Source organism: Paralichthys olivaceus, chromosome 23 (assembly GCF_024713975.1).
Source record: "Paralichthys olivaceus isolate ysfri-2021 chromosome 23, ASM2471397v2, whole genome shotgun sequence".
Lineage (NCBI taxonomy): Eukaryota > Metazoa > Chordata > Actinopteri > Pleuronectiformes > Paralichthyidae > Paralichthys > Paralichthys olivaceus.
The window spans coordinates 15,921,771-15,943,740 of NC_091115.1; the positions used below are offsets into that span (position 1 = coordinate 15,921,771).

General features: G+C 41.1%; 1 protein-coding gene and 1 long non-coding RNA gene across 2 annotated transcripts; one reads left to right on the forward strand and one right to left on the reverse strand.

The window, feature by feature from the left end:
- Nucleotides 1–10,439: 10,439 nt before the first annotated feature.
- LOC138406809 (uncharacterized) lies at nucleotides 10,440–12,122 on the reverse strand. Its single transcript, XR_011240196.1, has 2 exons — nucleotides 11,784–12,122; nucleotides 10,440–10,941 (listed from the first exon to the last, which is right to left on the reverse strand). It is a non-coding gene; the product is annotated as an uncharacterized lncRNA (long non-coding RNA).
- Nucleotides 12,123–12,273: 151 nt separating this feature from the next.
- Nucleotides 12,274–16,026, forward strand: LOC109637544 (tubulin beta-4 chain-like). Its single transcript, XM_020099987.2, has 8 exons — nucleotides 12,274–12,412; nucleotides 12,700–12,788; nucleotides 12,959–13,067; nucleotides 13,724–13,834; nucleotides 14,083–14,327; nucleotides 14,448–14,770; nucleotides 14,853–15,197; nucleotides 15,304–16,026. The coding sequence occupies exons 2-8, from the start codon at nucleotides 12,732–12,734 to the stop codon at nucleotides 15,449–15,451; spliced, it is 1,338 nt and encodes a 445-aa protein (XP_019955546.2). The 5' UTR covers nucleotides 12,274–12,412; nucleotides 12,700–12,731; the 3' UTR covers nucleotides 15,452–16,026.
- Nucleotides 16,027–21,970: the final 5,944 nt, after the last annotated feature.

A 21,970-nucleotide genomic window follows, 5' to 3' on the forward strand; every position in this document is an offset into this window, starting at 1 on the left:
TTCACAAATGCATGTATTTTCTTTAACATATTTTTTTGAAAGATTGTTTTCTAACCCCCTGAAAACCATGGAGGGTTATATTTTGTCCTCCTCACTCATCTTGTTACAAGACCATTTGTCCTTTTCTTCCAAAACAACCAATGTGAGTGTTTTCTGCTCTGGTGCCCCTTTTGGATGGACGTCATTTGTCAGTGTCTTCAAAAATACATTTGTCAGTTACAGAAGTGATTCATGTGTGTTTTCTGACCTGCCACCTACCGTGAAGGTGTGGTTATGGTTCACGCAACAAATAAACCTGGTTGAGGTAGAGAAAGATCGCGCTCGTGGCTGAGAGAGGCCGACACCGAGTCATTATGTAAATGTCTACGTGAAGTTATGAAAACTAAAAACAGGTCATTTTGTGTTTGAATAAAGTTGGCATATAGATGATGTGAATAAAACAAACTTTTGTGAAATATTGAGATGTCAAACAAAAATGTTTTTCCTGTTTATATTGTACATTTCAGATGGATCCAGTCCTCTGCGTCCCTGAACTGGGAAAGTGACAACCGTTGGATTCCTCCACAGTCAGCTAAATGATGCCCACTCCAGTACCACGAAACTTAATAAAAGAGTACAAAAACAACTGAAAAAGATCAAATATTATATTCTCACCTATTAGATGTTCATGGATATACAACTCTGCAGTATACTGCATATTTATGAAACAACAGCAGAATCATCATTTCGAGCCGAGGAGGCTGCAGTAATTTCACTACCTGTGATGTTTTTCTCTTTATATTCCTGTTACTTTTGTCCATAAACAAATACTTCTACACTAAAAGATACGAGAGGAAGTGAAGTATATACCTGGAATGAGGCGGCCTGTGTGTAAATGAGCTTATATGTGTAGGAGCAGATGTGGAACAGGTGATTTGTCTTTGTTGTGTGCGCACACTGGATATATCAGTCCTCTAGTTCATCCGGACAGTTGTGATGCATTCACGTACAACAGTTTTTACACTTGCTGTTATCCATGAAGCACCAGGATGTCTACCCTTTTCACTGTGAATGCTATGATACTGTGAAGACGCCCTGAGGGCCCTGTCCCACCCGCAGCACAAAGCAGTGTCAGACTGACACGGTCGTCATTTTCCCATCCAGCACCCAGATGGTTTGAATAGCAGAAGCACTTGAGCCCATCGGAGCACCCATGAGCGTGTGGTCAGATGCATTGTCCAACAGGACGCATTTGTGATCCTAAATGAAGCTGCACCTCCAAGGTGGAGGGGTAGCAGCAATATACAACTCTTACCTTACAATCAGCTGCTCATGCTTGCTCGGTGTGGAACAAGTTAGATTTTTGTCTTTTTTAAGATCTTGGACTTTTGTGCAGCACCCTGAGACAACTGTTTGTTGTGATACCGTGCTATATAAATACATTTGATTGATTGATTGTTGTGCATTGCTGTCTTGAGGCAGTAGAAGGCACTCATGTTCAATGGTGCAGTATTTCACTATTATCTTAATGGCAAATATTCAAGACACTAATATGCACCTACACAGTCAGGTGAACAACACAAGTAAAGCATTTCCTCCCCTCTTGCAAATGTCCCTGTTGACTAATAAAGGATTATCTGATCTTATCTATTTTATCATATGTGCAGGAAAGCGTTCTCTCTTACTACCGTGCAAATCTGCTATTATAATATAAATCCAACAAGGTGAAAGTGCACCCAGCTTTTAAGGGGAAAAATATATGGCACTCTATTTGCTTTATAGCTTGTTACTTCCAAGATACACCCATGACTAACTTCGAGACAAACACACATCTTCTGAAACGTGCACCTTTTTCCACTGTTCCACCAACATTAATGGATCTGGACACTTGATAAATGCACTTGAGGGACGTGATTTCGAGCATGAGCTCAGGTGATTGAAACAGAGCCGTAACGCTCCTTTACCTACAGCATTTTTCGACTTTGAAATCCAACTCTTTTGCTCTCACAAAGGTGACGACATCTATTCCAATCTACACCCGTAAACAAACTCGCAGCATTGCAGAGAACAATCGTCTCCGCAGCATGTGATTTTTCATTTGCAAAAGGACAATTAATTCATGACCAAAAGCTGCGAAGAGCTGGCAGGCCGTAATTTGATTTCTGCCAGCTGCATGGGAGGTGGTCATTGATGAATGCATCTCTTTCTGTGGAGGAGTCCTTGAACAGACAGACGCAAATATTAGGCGGAGCTGCTGTCAATGCACAAAGATTGTGAAAACACGGCCAGCACTCACTTGTATTAATTACTACAGTACTGACAGCCATATTGGATGCGGTTCAGAGATGTAATAAATGCTGAAGAGGAATTATCATATCATTTTACCCTGCTGTTTGTCATGGAAATCAATTCACAAAACCCATTATAAAAACCTCATGAATTCAAGCTTTTACACTGATTATTATTAATATAACAATAATTATCAGGGGTGATAGTGGTAGTTAAGCTTTATTGATTGGATTGTCTTTATAAATGTGTTTTCAGGTTACATGGAGAACAACTGCACTCGAGTAAAAGTACTCGATAAATGTTCTTCTTGAGTAAAAGTAAGTAATAACGCGTACAGATTGTTGCCTATTCCATAAGCGATATACATCATTAACTGTGTCTGCTGCTTAGTACAGACTCTGTCATAATAATACAGAATGCTGCAGATGATGCCACTGAAAAGACATTGTGATTAATGGCTGTGTCTCGGCCGTTGACTCTTCCAATCCATTTTAAGGTGCTTGCTGCTTTTACACTCTTTACTTTTGTTAAAGAAGGCGGGGTCTAATGTTGACCATTTCCCCTCTTGTCATTGATTTATTTTTTATCTGCTTATATGTAACGCAAAATATATCAGTAAATGTACTTTATAACATTCCACCACTGACTGCCCACAACCGCTGCTGTTGAATGGAGAGGTTCAGTGAGTCCGAAGCATATGAGACGGAAAATATGTATTTTACTAAAAAAAAGTGCATTATTAAACAAATCAAAAGTTATTATTTAGATTATGAATCTAAAATTTAAAAATAGATCACTCTCACAGACCAAATCTCCAGAAAGAGAGGTCTGCCCTCGATCAACCACCCTCGATCATCAGATTTGATTATTTCCATATGCTCCTATACTTCACTGTTACATTTGAGAGGAAATTATTGTCTTGCTTACTCCACTACATTTATTTGGCCGCTACGTGTTATTTCACCACGAAGGCTGCAGGGCTTCCAGCAGAGAGTCCAGGGAGTGACAGTGTGAGATAGTGTGGCACATTATTGTGTTGTTTTACCGGTGACACTTTACACAGACTTTGACAGAAAAGCATTACAACTTTTTTGGAAGGTTAGTCATGTATTAGATGGAGGGAATTAATCTTAGCTAAAGTGATTCAGACTAACAAGCATGTTACCTCTCCAAAATAAAGCCCAGAGGATGATGGGGGAGTAACACGGCATATTTTAGAGTTGGAGAAAGGAAATGAGGGAGGTTTATTTACAACACTAAAGAAACAACTAGAGACAAGCTTCTTCCAAAATTTGCTGAAAACCAATTTACCCCCCCAAAAAAACAATTGTTTCCTTCCACCACACAGCTCTCTGGATGCCGAAGTGCCCACTTGGCATCGAACACAGCTTCGCTCTCCGCTTTAACCTTGCACTGATTTGGGGATGGAGTTCATCTGCTGCCACCTGGAGAAAACCGAAAAACCAGAGAGGAACCCAAAACATGGAGCTACTAAAGGGCCTCAGTTCAGAACACGCTTCCTCATCAAGAAGAATCTCCTCAAAGAAGTCAAAGAATTCTGCATTTCACTCGTTCATTGACCCACTCACACACAATGAAAACTATTTTAGTCAGTTATTTCACACTTTATATTACATACACCTTAGAAAAAAACACAGCGGACCTCTGAGCTCCATAATGAGTGCGTCCATGAAGCCAAGACGACGAGTTGCCATGGGAAAAGACGTGTGGTGTGAGATTGTTGGATCTGTTTCACTTAAATTCAAGGTGAAAGGGAAGAGGACAAGACTCAAACAGTGAAATAGGTTTAACATCCAGGAAACTCTCATCTGCATTCCATTTCTACCCAATTTGCGAAATACCCAGTGCCATTCGGTGGGTCCCCCCTAATGCTCCATGTGTTTAAATATGAGTCTCATAAACTCTTGAGCAAATCAAACACAAAGTAAACTTCTGTACTGTTCAGATCCTAATAACATCTGATTGGTGTTGTATATTGTTAATGTGTAAAGTGAGAGCAGGTCAGCGAAGGAATGAAGCATGACCTATAATGTGAGGGAGAGACGAGATACCCTGGCTACCCAATACTGGACAAAGTACGCTTTTTAAAAACATTTTAAGGGACACATTAAAAAAAGAAAATTCCAGAGACCCCCAGAATTTTGCTGTTGAGGCTTTTGGGGGGGAGGGGTCTCAAGCGTCAATCAATTTCCTATTTTACACCCAGGTTCTACTAAATAAATGCTGCACCAGATTAGAACATTTCCTCATTGTCTACAATCTAAACAACAAGTGATGAATTAGCTGTCAGAAACCCAGGGAAGCACTTAGAGGCACTCCACTGGCTGTCTGACTCCTTAATACTGCTTTTATTTTAGTGCGCTCAGAGTTGTGCAGAGAGCGTCAAGAGTACAAAGAGAAAGAGGAGAGAGCAGAATTTTTAATGTTCTTTCCTCTCAAAAAGAAAAATCTTTTTAAATATCAGCGAGTAGGTGCAGGCTCTTCAGTGAAACACACAAACATGCAGGCAGGAGGGAAACATAAAGATATGCATGCAAACAACCTGAACAATGGGACCCACACATGCAGGCACACATCCAGGCACAAGGAGCTGCGGGTTTCATCCGTGCTGCTTCGGCACCTGACACCAGGACTCCCATCGGCTGGCTGTGGGCTCGCATTCATAACGGTATGAAGTGAGACGTGTTGGAGGAGAGTGATGTGTGCTGCTTTGGGTTATTGGCAAAGCAGGGAGAGGTTGTGCCAGAAAAAAAAAAAAATGACATCCCACTCAGCAGAGCCGGTCTAACCAAGCACAGCACACTGTCTGTGTTACTGTGGAATATAAATGTGAGTGACGCAGACTACCCACACTGCAGATGGGGAGGTTTATAGTCAGAATCTGACACATGTCCATTATTGATTTATTGTGCAGTGCGGCTGTATGAATCAGTGATCATGATTCTGTATATTTCTTTGCTGTTATCTGCCTCCAGTGTTGACTTTGAAAGCCATGTAAACCTCTTTCCTGGTGCAAAGCCTGTTATTCAAGGCTGAAGATGCGTTACACTAACCAGGATTAACTTTGAAACGGTACAGTGTCATATAATTCTGGTGCGGTTAGGGCAATGATCAGGGCCTGTTCATTCTACCATTAGAAAAGTATTTGGGGCGATTCATCTTAACATTTTTGTCTGATTATTACGTTCATTGTATTGGAACGGTCTAAATAGTTTAATTTCTTATTTTAAACAAGGTTTTAACTGCAAGACAGAGTTCATTTTCAATCTAAACACGTTTTTTCAACCCATGCTTGTGCTAAAGCCACTTAGTCTAATATCAGTTTTCACCAGGGATTTCAGAAACATACTTAAAGGTCCAGTGTGTAATATTTGGGTGAAAGGGATCTAGTGGCAGAAATTTAATGTAGAATAATCCTCATGATGTTTTCACTAGTTCATTTCATCTAAATTATATGAATTGTAGTTTTCTTTACCCCAGAAAAACCCTTTATATTTAAAGACTGGACAAACTAAACACCTTTTGAGTTTTTATGACAATTAAAAGCTACCACAGGTTCTTTTTCATGTTTGGAAGGAGAGGGTGAGGTGAGGGGTGTTCAGCTTCAACATGTAATTTCAACACTAGATATCACAAAATCTTACACACTGTACCTTTAAATAAGTGCAGCCACCCCGATGTGGGTTTGTTTTTTTTTCTGGCTCCCAGCAGAATAAGAAAGACTTTAAGTATTTTCACAAAAAAGCATTTGAGAATTTCATCAGCGCCTGGAGGACATTTCCCAACAAATGAATTTCCAAGAAACGTCAGATGTAAATGTAAATGAAGGCCGCTAAAGCTTACTGAACCTCTTCACCTCTTGGTTTGACAGGTGTTGTTTCATCCCTCCTCTCACAGAGCTCTTCAGATCTCATTTCAAGAGCTGCTGACATTTGCCAATGAGGACTTGTCTGAATCCCCCAACAGCAGCGCTGCTTCCACTCCCACTCATTTTAATGAAGACAGTGTGTAACACTGGGAGCTGCTTGATTGTTTCTGTAAGTGATCTGACACAGTGATGGTTTGACGTTGTAATTCACATTTGAATGACTGCAGACTGATGAGGAGTGATGGGAGATTGACCAAAGACAGAAATGGCATCAGAGCAATAAGATAAAATACATTGTTTATATTATCTCTTATCAATCTAGTCGTGCGCATTAGTTCAGTCAGTTATGATGAAATGTTTTTCTCTAACTTTATTTTCTTTACACTCGAACCTTGAATTTTGTGACACCTAAATGAAGCTCAGCGTAAGTTGATTGTTCCTAAATGGCCAATCAGATCTCCCATGGTCTCTTCCAGCCAATCATTCAGCAGCTGTCAAACTTTAAATCCCTTCTCCCCTCTTCCGCAGTCAGCCGTCACTCAGCATAACCCTCCTCCAGCCCAATCTCCCCCAGTCTTCAGAAGAATCATCATCACCTCATGCGGAGGTGAACTGATGGTGATCGATAGTGTCAGTCGATCGTGACGATGGATTGTGGATTATGGCTGCATCTGATCGCGGACTAATTTCAATAAGACCGCCTGATAAGGGCCGAGGATGTCGCACTTTATTAAGCCCTAACGGAATGTTCATGAGTATGAGCATCCTCACAAATTTAATTGAATGACTGAACCACCACCGGTTTCTAGACCCCGGAGGGAATTCCTGTCCTACGCCCTTCAAATCCTGATGATACTACACAGGGCTACAACATGCACATCTCCTCTGTGCACTTGTCGAATGAACATTGTTGAATTGTGAATCAAGTCCCTCCTGATTGAAGTGAAGTATTACTGGACCAGTTCTTTCAAATGTGTGTGCTAGTTGTGCAACAGGCATTTCCACTGATATACAGTGATTGTTTCATTGTGAAAACAAAACGCTCCTGCTAAAATAAGACATCCCTCTCATCACACAAAGAAATACTATTTTTTTTTTCACATGATAACTATGAGTTTCTTGTTTCCAAACTGCACCACATTAATGGCAAACTTTACTTATGTCACTTTACAGTTCAGACTCCAATACTGTATATCAAAAACTGTTGTACTGGTGGATGGGAATCTAATTTTCAACAGGCATTCATGGTCTCCAGAAGATGTATCTGATTGATTGTATTTTCATTTAAATCATCTACACATGTTAAACTGAATCTACTGCCTATGTACACACAGGATATCTATGTGCTCGTGAAAAAATACAGGACAAGAATGTTTTCAACAAAAGAAATCACCAACACATTTATTCCACAGTGATTAAAGGAACCAACCATTCCGTTTCACTTTATACAGATGACATTTTGCTATTAACTTACACTCCGACATTCTGTGTCAATTCTGATGCCAGTCATGCAAAACACATTCAACTGTCACGAATGCTGAAACTTTGGTATTGACATTCAACGCACTGTCCAACTTATCTAAAGGAATAGTTCACCCAAAAATGAAAGATTACTCATTATCCAGTCACGGCTATGCCGATGGAGGGGTGGGTGACTTGTTTGAGTCCACAAAACATTTTAGGAATTCCAGGGTGAAACAGTGTTGCAGCCAAATCCAATACAATTGAAGTAGATGGTGACCACAAAAGAAAGTGTGCGCCCCAACATTCATATTTGACTCAAAACAAGGTCATTTACACCATGTTGTCATCCTCCTGAGCCAGCAGCAGTTGACACCTCCTGGGCCCTGAATCCATGAAGCACCTACACTCTCTGGTCAACCTCAGCATGTCGGCCCTGATCATTTGGAAAGCATGTGTGGGACTGTGTGATTATTAGGCTGGTAGTCCTACTATGAGTTCCTGTGGACACTAGAGTCACGTTGTCATTTTTCTTTTGGTGGGTGCATATTAACATAATATGCATTTAGATTGCTGCAAGAAAATCATTAAGTCCCACAACCTCATCTACAACACCGTCTCTGAAAACCTTTTCTCACATCCTCCCTCTATTGAGAGAAAATTATTGAATGCAATTCATATCAGCGTTTTCTCAGCTACTACTACATTTTGGATTCAATCTCCATTTATTGATTTTCTTGGCCACTTGGGGCAGCTCGGTTGAATGTAAGCACAACACTGACACACCGTATTGTGACATAATGAAAGTTGGTCCAGCAAGCACAGAACAACACCATCATTCTTTTTAAGTGGTGTGTGTGTCCACCTCCTCGATGCATTTATTCTCCTTTTAACTCCAAGTTGGTCTCCAAGAAAACTATCTGCCTGTAAATGCTACACAACATTTAAATATGTGCATTACTTTGTCTCATCCACATAAATGTGTTCAGTTATATATAAATATATTCTAACTTCATATGTACATATATTTAATAGATAGAAGTTCAATATAAGTGCATCTGTTGCATTTACATATGTGCTGTCATCGTTTCCTACAGTATCACTTATTTCTAGCCACAGTAAAACGTAACCCCAGAGTTTTCTAACTAAACGGGCTCTGCACCATTCCCAAAAGTGTATGCTAGGTGTAAGCATACCAACAGTGATGTGTTTTAAAAATGATTAAGCCTAACTGCATGTCTGCCTGGTGATGGGCAGGTATATTGTACGGGCAGCAGGTGATTCGTAGGCTGTGAGGGGGTATGCCATCATATTTAAAAAATAGTTACAAAATAGTTAATGCTGATAACTTCTACTTATGACTAAATTTAAATTTACATGTAGAGACCGAATGGCATCAAAAAGAACGGGAGGAAAGTGAAGAGAAGAATATGGAGCGATCTTCCATGTAGTATTCCCACGAAGTTTAGTAAAACCGTTCCTTCCTTGTTGAGTTATATAAAAAAAGGATGTCTCATGGCAAAATATGACAAATAACTTAAACAGACTATTTAATGCTATCTTCCCTTTCTAAGTTCATTGCACATTAAAGTTAATAACAAATCAAACACTGTGTACATCTGTAAACTGATTTTAGTTTGAGGTTGATGAGAGCAGAGTGTGTGGGCTATAAAATCAAACAAGAGAGCGGAAAAAATCTAAATGAAATGATTTACAACACATACGGTAGTAATTAATTACTTATAACCCTTGGCTCCTACTCCCCACCCTTTTCCCAAATATTCTTTTTGATCATGAGGAAATAAGTTGCTGTTTGATGACATGTCTCAACAAATATTCTTTTTCTAGAATGAATGACATGGAAGAGGACATATTTGGTCACTTTTCCTCTGATTAAACACAAACTCCAAAATCATCCTTGTGTTCCTCAGTAGGTCGTGTTTAATGCACTTTGCACTGATTTTCACACACACACACACACACACACACATACACAAACAGTGGTAACCGCCGTTCTATTTTTCAGCATAACAACCCTGAACAGCAAATCTGTTTCAGTCCAACTCAATTATTTGTCACATCCTGACTTCACTTGTGTTATTCATTGGTCTTGTAGCTGTCACACCAGATGAGTGGAAGTTCAGGAATAATTGCACCTCTTCAGTCAACATTCCCTGAATTATAAAGATAACATTAAAAACCCATTTACTGTCCAATTATAACTGGAGTTATTGGCCTTGCAGGTGAGGAAATCGATGAAAACAACCAAAAGACTGCGAACCCCCACATTTAGTTCACATTACTTCCCTGATATAATTTACTATAAATGCTGTTTGGACCTTTTCAGTTTGTGCTGCATCAAACGATGCTTATCAAATGTGTTGCACTGAACGTATTTCTTGGCATTTTTTGCCTTTATTGCATCATAAAATGTCAAGACGTCACAGGGAATAAGGGATGGATGGTATGACATGTAACTAAAGTCCCCGGCCAGAGCTGAGCCATAGCAATTACATGGTCATCATCTCCAAACAGGATTCACCGTGAGGATTCCATTCAAAGACTTACAGCACTGATAAAGTGGGCTGGTCCAGATAATCTACTGCTTAATATTTGAGAATAGGAGCCAGTCCTCAGCCCCCTCCTCTTCTCCCTCTTCACCCACGACTGCTACCCCATCCACCCCACAAACACCATCATCAAGTTTGCCGATGACACCACCATCGTAGGACTGAAAAAAAACAACGATGAGTCAGCCTACAGAGAGGAGGTCAAACACCTGACAGTGTAACAGGTATAGTTTGAACCCAAACGCAGCACACAAGCTGGTTGCAGTCTTTATTGTAGCGTAGCTCACAGCAGATCTGGCAGGCAGGCAAATACAAAAAAACAGGCAAAAAGACAAAAGACTAGGTCAGGGACAGGAGGCAGAAGTGAGCGTAGCTCACAGCAGATTAGGAAGGCAGGCAATACAAAAAACATTCTGGATGAAGACGTTGAACAATCTGGCTAGTCTGGCATCAGAGCGTAGAACAATCTGACCACTGACTGAGAGTGGAGCTGGTGAATATATACTGGGCTGATTGCAGGTGATGAGGAGCACCTGCTTGATGAGGGTGTGGCTTGGCTGGCAGATGAAGCAGAGGCGGAGTCCATGGAAAAGTACTGAGAAGTGGGAGGATGGGAGACTGACTGTGAGACTAACTCTGACAGAACCTCCCCATCAAGGGACGGCTCCTGACGTCCCAAAAAGCCGGCATGCAGGGTGGGGGGAAGAGAGACTGACCGTGACAGACAGACTGGTGCTCCCACAATAACCTGGACTTAAACACGAACAAAACAAAATAAATTATTGTGGATTTTAGGAAATCTAAGAGAACTGTGCTCCCCACCCTTTCCATTGATGGACAGGAGGTTGAGAGGGTGGAGAGCTTCAAATTCCTTGGAGTACACATCACAGCTGACCTTACCAGGTCTGTCCACACCTCTAATCAGGTGGGGAAGGCTCTTCAATGCTATTACTTCCTCAGGAAGTTGAAGCAAGCTCACCTCCCTCGCCCCCTGTTGGTCAACTTCTACAGGGCCACCATAAGAGTCCATCCTGACCTACTGCTGTGCAGTGTGGTTTGCCAGCTGCAACGTCAAGGACAGGTGGGACCTGCAAAGGGTGGTGAGGGCTGCAGAGAGAATCATCGGGTGCACATTGGCCCCCCTCTGATACCTCTACACTGGCCGACTCCATAAGAAGGCCAGTAACATTAGCATAGATCCCACACACCCCGGACATGCCCTATTCACACCCCTCCCCTCTGGTAAGCGATACCGCTCTCTCAAAGCCAGAACCACAAGACTCTTAAACAGCTTCTACCCACAGGCCGTTAAGGCCATCATCCCACCCCCACCCATACCTTCCAAGGACTGTTAAACAACATACATACACACACACACACACACACACACACACACTCCCCTTCACAATATATCCAAGAACTGTCTTAAACATCATACACACACACACACACACCCAGTCGACCCAACAAGAAAACATTCACTGTGAATTTTTTTTTTTTTTCTGAAGGTGTAATTTTTGCACAAAATCACTGACTGTCCTACTGTACAAATTGCATTGTTATTACGCAGTTTACACGTTACTATGCTTACTTACACTATTTTTATCAAAAAAACCCATAAAAATTGCACATTAAAAATTTTTTCTTTTTGTTTCTTGTTCTGATTTCTAAAATCGGTCAAATGCTGCTGTAACAAGAAGAGCTGCTGAAACAGTTTTCACTGTATTAATGTTGGTGAAAATGAACATTGACATTAAAGGATTCTGATTCTGATTCCATACATTTCACACAGCTGCTTTGATGTGTGAAATGAACAGTGCTCCTTTTGATGACATAGCATCTTCTATGTAGCATCTCCTATGTGGCATAGGCTCCTTTTGATGACATAGCATCTTCTATGTAGCATCTCCTATGTGGCATAGGCTCCTTTTGATGACATAGCATCTTCTATGTAGCATCTCCTATGTGGCATAGGCTCCTTTTGATGACATTGCATCTTCTATGTGGCATCTCCTTTGTAGCATCTTCTATGTGGCATAGGATCCTTTGATGACATCACCTTTTCATTGTAGCATCTTAAATGTTATCAAAGGAGCCTTATTCATGTAGAAGGGCTCGATTTCAAAACACAACTCCAGATTGATCCTGCGAAAAATACTCGGATACTAAGTCTTTAGCCTCAGAGATTTCAGACTCAGAATCAAGACCAACGGCTGCCTATTAAGTATATACTGTTCTAGTTCAAGTTTTAATTTGTTGATATAGCTATGGTTAGCTAGCCACAAAAGAAGCTAGCTAGTTATCCAACATCTGGGAAGATTTGTAACAGCGTAGTTATTCTCACTGTTGTGTATTCTCACAAAATGTTGTGTTTGAAATTTACTTTATGTTATCAAGGCAATGGAGCTCACCTGGGGCACCATCAATCATAACTCCACACTAACTTTCATTGACCAATCACATTCCCAGTTAGTTTTGATTGACAGTAGCTTTCTCCATCTTCATTCACAGAGAGAAGAATCAAGTTTTTAATTTCAACCACAATGAGAGAGATCGTGCACCTACAAGTTGGCCAGTGTGGAAACCAGATCGGAGCCAAGGTTTGAAAACAAGTTTTAAAAGTGTAACAGAGCAAATTCATACCGAGTGGGCTGCTGAATTAACTTACCTGGCGACAAAGATAATTATAGACCATGTTAAATTTGACTCTCTAGGACAGGTCATGCTAGTTAGCCGGCTAATTTAACCCCTAATGTTTGTTCTCCTCCAGTTCTGGGAGGTGATAAGTGATGAACACTGCATCGACCCAAGTGGGACTTACCATGGAGACAGCCAAAATCAGCTGGAGCGAATCAACGTCTACTACAACGAGGCTACAGGTAAGCATCATTTTGCCAAAGCTTTTCCAGCCAGAGTTAGATCATCTCATTTCCACAGGAGTCAATGTAATTCAATACCAAAGGAGGGTTGTTATTACCCCAACCATCCAGCAGGTGGTCCTCATCCCAGGGGGTCGTAATCCCCTCCTAGTTACTGTCACCATTTTATGAAACAACAAATCAAACCCCAGCTAACAATGTCAGCTTTAATTTAACATTCATTAGACTGCACATAAGGGAGTGATCTAAATCAAGATGTGTTGTATTATGAACAGATATAAAGCAACAGGCTGCAAAATACGAGGGATTAAAGTTTATTTATAAACCACTGTCTGTGCTTTGTCTTGCCATTTAAATTTTAAAATGGTGAATTACAAATGTAAAACGCCTAAAACCCTATTAACTTGAGACTTGAAGTTATCATCTCACAGTATAATGACTTTCAATCACTAGAAATGGACAGAATTAAATACAAACTATGTAGTAGAGTTGAATGTGCTTTTCCTCTCTTCAAAGGGCTTCGTATTTAATGACTGTTAACTCAATGGTAGTGATGGAAAAAGGGAGCGATCTTTACTTGTGTACTATTTTCTTTTTCAGCATCGTTTGTGTGAATTGCCTGTCTGTATTCATATTCTTGTCCCTGTCATCAACAGGTGGGAAGTATGTCCCTCGTGCAGTGCTGGTGGACTTGGAGCCAGGAACAATGGACTCTGTGAGGTCTAGTCATTTTGGCCAGATCTTTAGACCAGACAACTTTGTCTTTGGTGAGAATTGAAATGTCAATATGAATTTGTATTTAAACACGGCCTGACAAAATTGGCTTGATTTGATCTTTAAAACTGAAAGAGTTGCTTTCCACAATTCTGCAAGAGTAAAGGAGTCAGTCCTTTTCAGAATATGCATTGCTCGTTGCAAGTAAAAGGAGTTTTACTTCACAAATACTGTGAAGTCATATTGTAAATAGATCAGGAAGGTTTTTCTACTCAAGGTTTTTCTGTATTTGCATGTACAGGCCACAGTGGAGCAGGTAATAACTGGGCTAAAGGCCACTACACTGAGGGAGCCGAGATGGTGGACTCTGTCCTGGATGTGACGAGGAAGGAGGCAGAGAGTTGTGACTGCCTCCAGGGCTTCCAGCTCACACACTCCCTGGGTGGAGGCACCGGCTCTGGCCTGGGCACGCTGCTTATCAGCAAAATCCGAGAGGAGTATCCTGACCGCATCATGAACACTTTCAGCGTGGTCCCCTCACCCAAGGTACACCTCACTCATTAAAATGTTATCAGATGTTTGTTGCTTTACTTGTTTCCTCTGTGCTTTAATGGTGATCCTGCCTCCTCCCTTTGTCTCCTCTTTCCCTTTTCTCTCCCCCTCCAGGTGTCAGACACAGTGGTGGAGCCCTACAATGCCACCCTGTCTGTCCACCAGCTGGTCGAGAACACAGATGAGACCTTCTGTTTTGATAATGAGGCCCTGTATGACATCTGCTTCCGTACACTGAAACTCACTACACCCACCTATGGTGACCTCAACCACCTTGTCTCATCCACCATGAGCGGGGTGACCACCTGTCTGCGCTTTCCCGGTCAGCTCAATGCAGATCTGAGGAAACTGGCTGTCAACATGGTGCCCTTCCCCAGGCTGCACTTCTTCATGCCAGGCTTTGCCCCCCTGACCAGTCGGCGCAGCCAGCAGTACAGGTAGCGAGGCAGGAGCCACATCAGACCAGCCAGTAGTATTTTGATGTATTTTGAATCTCACCTGAATTATCTCTTTTTCTAGGTCACTGACAGTTGCTGAACTCACCCAGCAGATGTTTGACGCCAAAAACATGATGGCTGCTTGCGACCCACGCCACGGGCGCTATCTTACTGTCGCCGCCATCTTTCGGGGCCGCATGTCCATGAAAGAGGTGGAGGAGCAGATGTTGAATGTGCAGAACAAGAACAGCACCTTCTTCGTGGAGTGGATCCCCAACAACGTCAAGACGGCCGTCTGCAACATCCCTCCCCGCGGCCTCAACATGTCCTCCACTTTCATTGGCAACACCACAGCAATCCAGGAGCTGTTCAAGCGTGTCTCAGAGCAGTTCACTTCCATGTTCCGCCGCAAGGCTTTCCTCCACTGGTGAGTGAAATAAGACTGATGTGTGTGGGGAGAAGGTTGTGTTCTTGTGCTGGCCTGTTCTTACTCAGAATTCACACAAGCTTTTACTTTACGTCCATTGTTTCAGGTACACTGGTGAAGGTATGGATGAGATGGAGTTCACAGAGGCTGAGAGCAACATGAACGACCTGGTGTCGGAGTACCAGCAGTACCAGGACGCCACTGTTGAAGACGAGAGCGAGTCTGAGAATGGAGACAAGGAGGAATTCTTCTAAACAACAGCCATGACCTGTTCCAGGCTCCCTGCTACTTCATCCATGTCTGTAAGAAGACAGCCTGAGAGCCCTGCCAACCAAAAACACACACGCACACACACACGGAAACACATGCACGCTGGTAGAAGTAATAAAGCTTTCCACCTCCTGTAAGTCCCAACATGCACTTACAGTAAAAATTAGTTTAATAGGTCATCATCTTATAGTTCTTGAAAAGGAAACAGTTCTTTTGTCCTGTCCTTAGTCCGGTTTTGTTCTTCCAGAGGTTTCTCCCTGTTAATGAGGGAGTTTTTCCTCTCCACAGTCACCAAAGTGCTTGCTCATTGTGGGAACTGTTGGGTTTCTCTATATTTTTATTTAAAAGTCCTGACCTTCTATGTAAAGTGCCTTGAGATAATGTATATTATGATTTGGCGCTATACAAAAGAAATTGAACTGAATTGAATTGAATTCCTTACTGAGGAGTGCAAAGAAATTCCCCAGGCTTCTTTTTGTTTCTTCTCTCTTTGTTTTGTGTCACTGTCACACCCTGAGCCACAATGGCAACAATAAAACATCTGGCATGGCAAACACTATTCAACTAGACTCAAGATGAAGTATTTATATTTGGGTGATCAAAGGTCATCAGCACATGTGCCACACATCCATGGACCTGAGCATTTCCACATCACACTGTTTTAATTCACTTTTAGTTAGAATAAATTTGGTCTCACTCAAGCCAAGCATCTTTTCTTGTTTATGTTTGCGATTATGATGGGTAATCCCTCTTCTGCAAAGCTTCTTGATATAAGGAGTAAGATTTATATTCGGTCTTAGAGAACACGATCTTGCAGGCCCACCTCATCACTCTGACCATCCTGTTTCACAGTCAGCACCATGCTGTCACTGTGCTGGTCCTGGCCACGTCCACACCAAACGCTTGAGTTTATCTGACCTGAGACTGTGTGGACAGCTCTAAGTAAAAGAGTGAATACACCCAGGACGCATTGAGGACACATTTAAGATCTGATCTCGTGACGCATATGGCCACATTCTATTAGAGGTGTTAACATTAATAATGTTTGGCATATTACAATTGAGTTACATAATGTGTATTGTTGAACCTGTTTTCATGTTAAATTCTATTCATGAATCTTGTTTGGTCCAAACGCTTTCTTCCTCCTGAGTCTAATATAAATCCATGAAACAATTAATGCTTAGAACTTCCATGTATATTGTTCAATCTGCCTCAAACCACGTATGTACAACAAAGGTCCCGCCCGGAAATGACCCATATGATAATTTCCATTTCAACTGTTATTAGCTGTAACAGGAAATATAACTAAAACTATAAAACAGAAGGTGATGGAGAGATCACAAACAAATTGGAGATCACATTTTTTTCAGACTTGCCAAAGCTCAAAAAAGGATTCAGAGTGGAATAAGGGCAACTTTAGATATTGATTTACCTGCTGCATTGCATCATAGGAGTGTTACCTGACATCAACATTGGAAAAAGAAAGAAGCATATCTCGCATCTTATTTTGTTGGTTGCTAGGAAAATGATTACTCTGTTGTTTTGGCCCGGATTTGGCGTACATCCCACATATTACGTGGAATGATGGATTGAGCCACATTTGCTTCTTTACACATGGGCCACTTTAGGCTCACATCCAGCCACAAGAAGGCCAAGAGGTGCTGCCTGACCTGAAGTGGCCCAAGTCCGTATTCTATCTGGGCTGGGCTCAAACCACTGCCACCCACTATACAGCAATGGCAGGTGGGGAATAAATGTAAAATGAAGTTGTACCTGATGGAAATAATAACAGAAAAAAACTAATTTAAATACAGTACACCAGTGAGGAGAGGATTGCTTGTGCGAGATACAGATGCATGGGAGAGTAGATGTGAGGGAATCAGATGAAGCCAGCTGTTGTATTTATGGCTTTAGCCTCAGTTTCCCAGTGTTCTCCTGTGTTTTCTCCTCCCTAGTGTGTCTGTCTTCCCCTGTCTGTGGTGAGTGCTTCTGAGAGGGAGTCTGTGTGTGTGTGTGTGTGTGTGTGTGTGTGAGCAGGCGTGGTTTCCCAGGCTTCAGAGGTTGTGTCCAGAATCACTCACTAACATCTATAGCGCACAATGTAGTGAGTTAGCCATTCTGTAGTGGTGCCTGAATTTTTTTATACCCTATATAGTGCACTCATTATTTCCCACAATGCACTGTGAAAAGTAGCGTACAACCAATGGTCACTAACCAAGCATTATATATCACAACACAAACTGAGGCGAACAAGTTTCTTGGTACATTTAAAGATGATAATTCAATATGTTTTTTTACATTAAAGTTTTAATACTAATAGTATTAAACCTGCCCTCTATTCATCACCAACTGCAGTACTTCTCATCAACTCATCACCAGATTGTTGTTCAACCTCAGTGGTAAGAACTTTTTGTGCTATTAGCGCTTTTTGTATTTCTTTGTGTCTCACCTTTCCTAACGTGTGCCTCTCTGTGCTTCCAGGACTACACCGGATTAAGCAAGTTCCTGCAACGCATCTATAACTTACCAATATCATTAATTATTATTTTAAAGGGTTTCTTCTTTAAATTGTTTCTGTCAATTGACTTTTCAGACCTAAGATTGCACAAAAAATGTGGGTGAAGATCAAATTAACCAGTGTTTAATATGAATGAAGCCTGTTGTTATTCTGTGTCACCTCCCTCTTTTAACTGCATCTCATAATCTTTCAGAAAATCACCTGACACCCTGAATCCCTGGTGATATTGGAGGGAGAGAAAATGTCCACTTTCCTCCTTTATCTTCTCAACATTATATTATTTTTGTCTTGTTTCGTAAGCTTAATTTCTTCATGAGCATAGAAGCTCAGAATCTCTGGCCACCAGATACTATACACAAGGGGTGCATGTGGTTTAAGATGTAATAATTGAATTGATCCAGGTCCAGTAGTAATCTGTTTACGAACACCAATGTTTTCAATACGATAAGAATAAAAATAAATGAAGCTGAAATTTGAAATGTGTCTCCAGTGATGACTTGTAATCAGCCAATTGAGCCAGTGTGAGTAAAAAGATGTGTCTGTTATCACACGTGTGTCAGTGCGTGTGTGTGTATGAAAAACACTGTGTGTGGCTGAAGCAGAGACACACAGACACACACATTTGAATTTCTTGAGAAAGTGTTGATGGACAAAGCTTCAGGTCCTTTACAGAAAGACTAGCCCACTAGCAAAATATACAACTGTGAAGTTAGGATTGGTTCACTGGAACAGTTGGGTGTCATGTGTGTTTGATTGGGACAATGTCAATCTATCTCTTACTTGGAATAGTTTAATAGAGTCAGCTGAAGTGAAGAGGCATGAGTTTTATCTCTCGTACTCACTGGCAGAGTAAGTAGGACTCAGTCACGTGACACCACAAATGCAACTATCGTTTTTTTTCCATTCCCTACTAAGCTTACAATATAGCTCATCTCAGTGATGCCATCCTGTGAGGTGCTTTGTCCCTGTTTTACCTGGCACTGACTGTTAAATCTAAATCATGACAACTGCTGTGAGACGTTACCTTGCGTTGACTTAAGCCTAAAGCGAAATGTCTGCAATGTGAACTGTACATCATGGTCAAACAAAATGATGTGTGAAATGTTTTTTAAAAAGGTTAAAACAGTACGATCGTAATATATGTATAGAAAACATTTGGAAAATAAATAATTTATTTCCTGTAAGTGCACACATTTACATAAATGTCACTACTTTTGAAAAAATATTTGTTTTAATATGAAGGGGGCGCTGGAAGCAATGCCAAATTATGATAATGCATGGTGGATGCAAGGTTGACATTTTGTCATGATGGTGGCACAAGAGGAAACTTGGCCACACAGACCGACATCATAGTTTTTGTATTCATAATCTAAATCTTTGTTTTTCACAAAACCGCCAGGACGGCTGCTCAAGATATTATTATCAAGCTCCGGTTTAGATTTGTTTAAGTAGAACATTTAGCAAATGAGCCATGTTTGAAAATCCTCACACAAGACGTTACATTCACCATGTGCCCTACTTTGAAATTTAAAAACCAGACGGTCGCCCTGAGCTGCTAATGACTAGAAACAAGGAAAAGATGAGCGCAAATGTGAAAGAAACATTAATAAGTCAAAGTTTATGACACATTGTTTATTTTCCTTTTCTTGCCTTTGCCTTGGTCCTGGCAGTGTGTGGGGTTCCCAGCAGGAGGCCCACTGGCTGCTCTGTTCCTCTGACACAATTTGAAAGCAGAGGCAGCCTTGACTGTATGAAATTAAACAGGACTGGCCATGTAATTTCTCCTGCAGGGACTGCTCTGCTTCAATAACACACTTTATGATTGGGTTTGGGGAGCAGCTGCCCTGACAGTCAATGCAGAATAAACAAGGCAGGGAGGAATCTATTCTGGTCACTGAACTCGTGTGCTAGAGCAGGACAGCACCCAGGGGACACAGGCAACCAGATGTGGCCTGTGCTGTTTTTAACTAAAATCATTCATATACACACTAGGTCTCAGTGCCACCCACCACCCCCCTGTCAGGGACTGTAGCAAGGATAATTGATCAGATATTATAGGATGTGACAGGTAGTGCTGGGTTAATTGTAGGGAGCTGGCCTCAGGTTGTATATGTGTTCTCTTCTAAAGTACTCCCACTGGCCCTCATGTCTTCCTTGACAAAAGCCCTACTCTCCACGATGATGGATTAAACAAAATATTCTAGGATTTCCATGTATTGTCCTTGTGTTGCTGCTGTATAACGCTTATATTATATAATGTGTATTTCTATTATTAGAGATTATTGACCAATACATGTCTCACTTGTGGTGGTTGCGCAGGAAATTGCTAAATAGCATGTGTAAAAAGTCTCACGAAATTTGGTGAACAATAAAACTGTCATAAATCAATAATCACAATCACAAAACCTGTAAAATGGTCTCAAACATAGGACACTATAAATATTTCCCCTATGGCCTCACAGTAAACAGTTTAGACTGCAGATATTTTTGGTGAGTGAACAATGTTGACCGTGATAGAATTTTGTGATTGTCATTTCCAGTGAGTGCACAAGGGCAATGTTTTATATGAGACATAACTACCGTGTCGAAACTGACTTGCTATCCCAGCATACTGTGTAAAATAGTATGTCCACAGTGTACCACAATGTTTCTGATTTGAGACACAGCACATGTCTAGTTTATGAATTCCTTGTTTTGCCTATCCTGTTCCGCTCCCCTGCTTATCTACCAATCGGCCTCCAAACCAGTTTATTTATTTATTAAACCTCCCTCACTCCATCACCCAGTTCTTTTTAGTTTGCATTTGGGTCCTCTATGTCTGTTTGGCCAACTGTGTCAGAGGCAATAGCTATAGCTTAAGACAATTACAGATTAACATAAGAATTTATAATGCATACAATGCAAACAAATTGTATTCTATTGATGAAAAGTAGCCTAGTGTATTGTAAAAACAATATTTGTCTGTAAAGATAAAAATGGTGTTAAATTAAACACAGTCGTGTGCTTCAGCTTCAGTAGACTTTCCCAACATTTAAATCCTATTTTCTGCAGAAGTCTTCACCGTCTCTATCACAGGAAGTTTTCAGGCTGCCTGCTCTTTAGCCGATCCGTCTTCCCGCTGAATCCACGCAGCAGCGCCTTAGCTGTCTGTCTTACATTTCCCACCGACTGATAACACGTCCCCTCAGGATTTGACCAAACAAAACCAGGGCAAATGAACACCAGCCTTGTTTAATTGTCTTTGTCTTCTGTGCTTGATAATTGACAAGTGCGCGAATGAGCAGTGAGTTGGTAGTGAACGCACAATATGGCCATTAAATAGACAGACCCCCCAGACCAGCCCCCTGCTCTGTAGATTACAGCTGGTTACTGATTGAATTAAAAAAGAAAAAACAATAAAGGAAAAGCAGTTTTGAAATCAAAGAAACAAAATGACTTGCCTGAATGAAAGAGGAAGTTGAATGCTACACATATATATTTAGAAAAGTGGGAACATTATATAATAGAGGATTCAGTGGAGCATGTATGCCCCATTATCTGAGGGAGACAGGATTGGTCAAAATAATTTAATATGGCTAAGATAACTCTGATTCCCGCTCCAACATTGTATGTTGCCATCCGCCATTGGACCGAACGAAGAAGAAGGAGAAGCTATCAAATATCAAGGGATACAGTACAGAATGGGAGAAAAGAAGAAGAAGAAGTAGGATATTAAAACATTTGATATACAAAGCTTGGATGTATTTCACACAGGGGGAGAGCTTTATGCAATGCAGCAGGAAGTGAGAACAGAGAAAAGGAGCACCAAAGAGGAGAACATCTTGACTAGGCTGAGGACAGGACATATTAGGCTCAATAATACACTGCACTTAATAAACATACATCCAACAGGATTACTGGCAAATAGAGGAATCAGTGGAGTATGTAATGCTTTACTATTAAAAGTATGTTAGAGAATGAGAAAAAGCTAATGAGGGAAATTGCA

Coding starts and splice junctions, on each gene's coding strand:
- LOC109637544 (XM_020099987.2), top strand. CDS start 12,732: ATGAGAGAGATCGTGCACCTACAAGTTGGCCAGTGTGGAAACCAGATC. Junction 12,789..12,958: donor GAAACCAGATCGGAGCCAAG/GTTTGAAAACAA, acceptor GTTCTCCTCCAG/TTCTGGGAGGTGATAAGTGA. Junction 13,068..13,723: donor CTACTACAACGAGGCTACAG/GTAAGCATCATT, acceptor TGTCATCAACAG/GTGGGAAGTATGTCCCTCGT.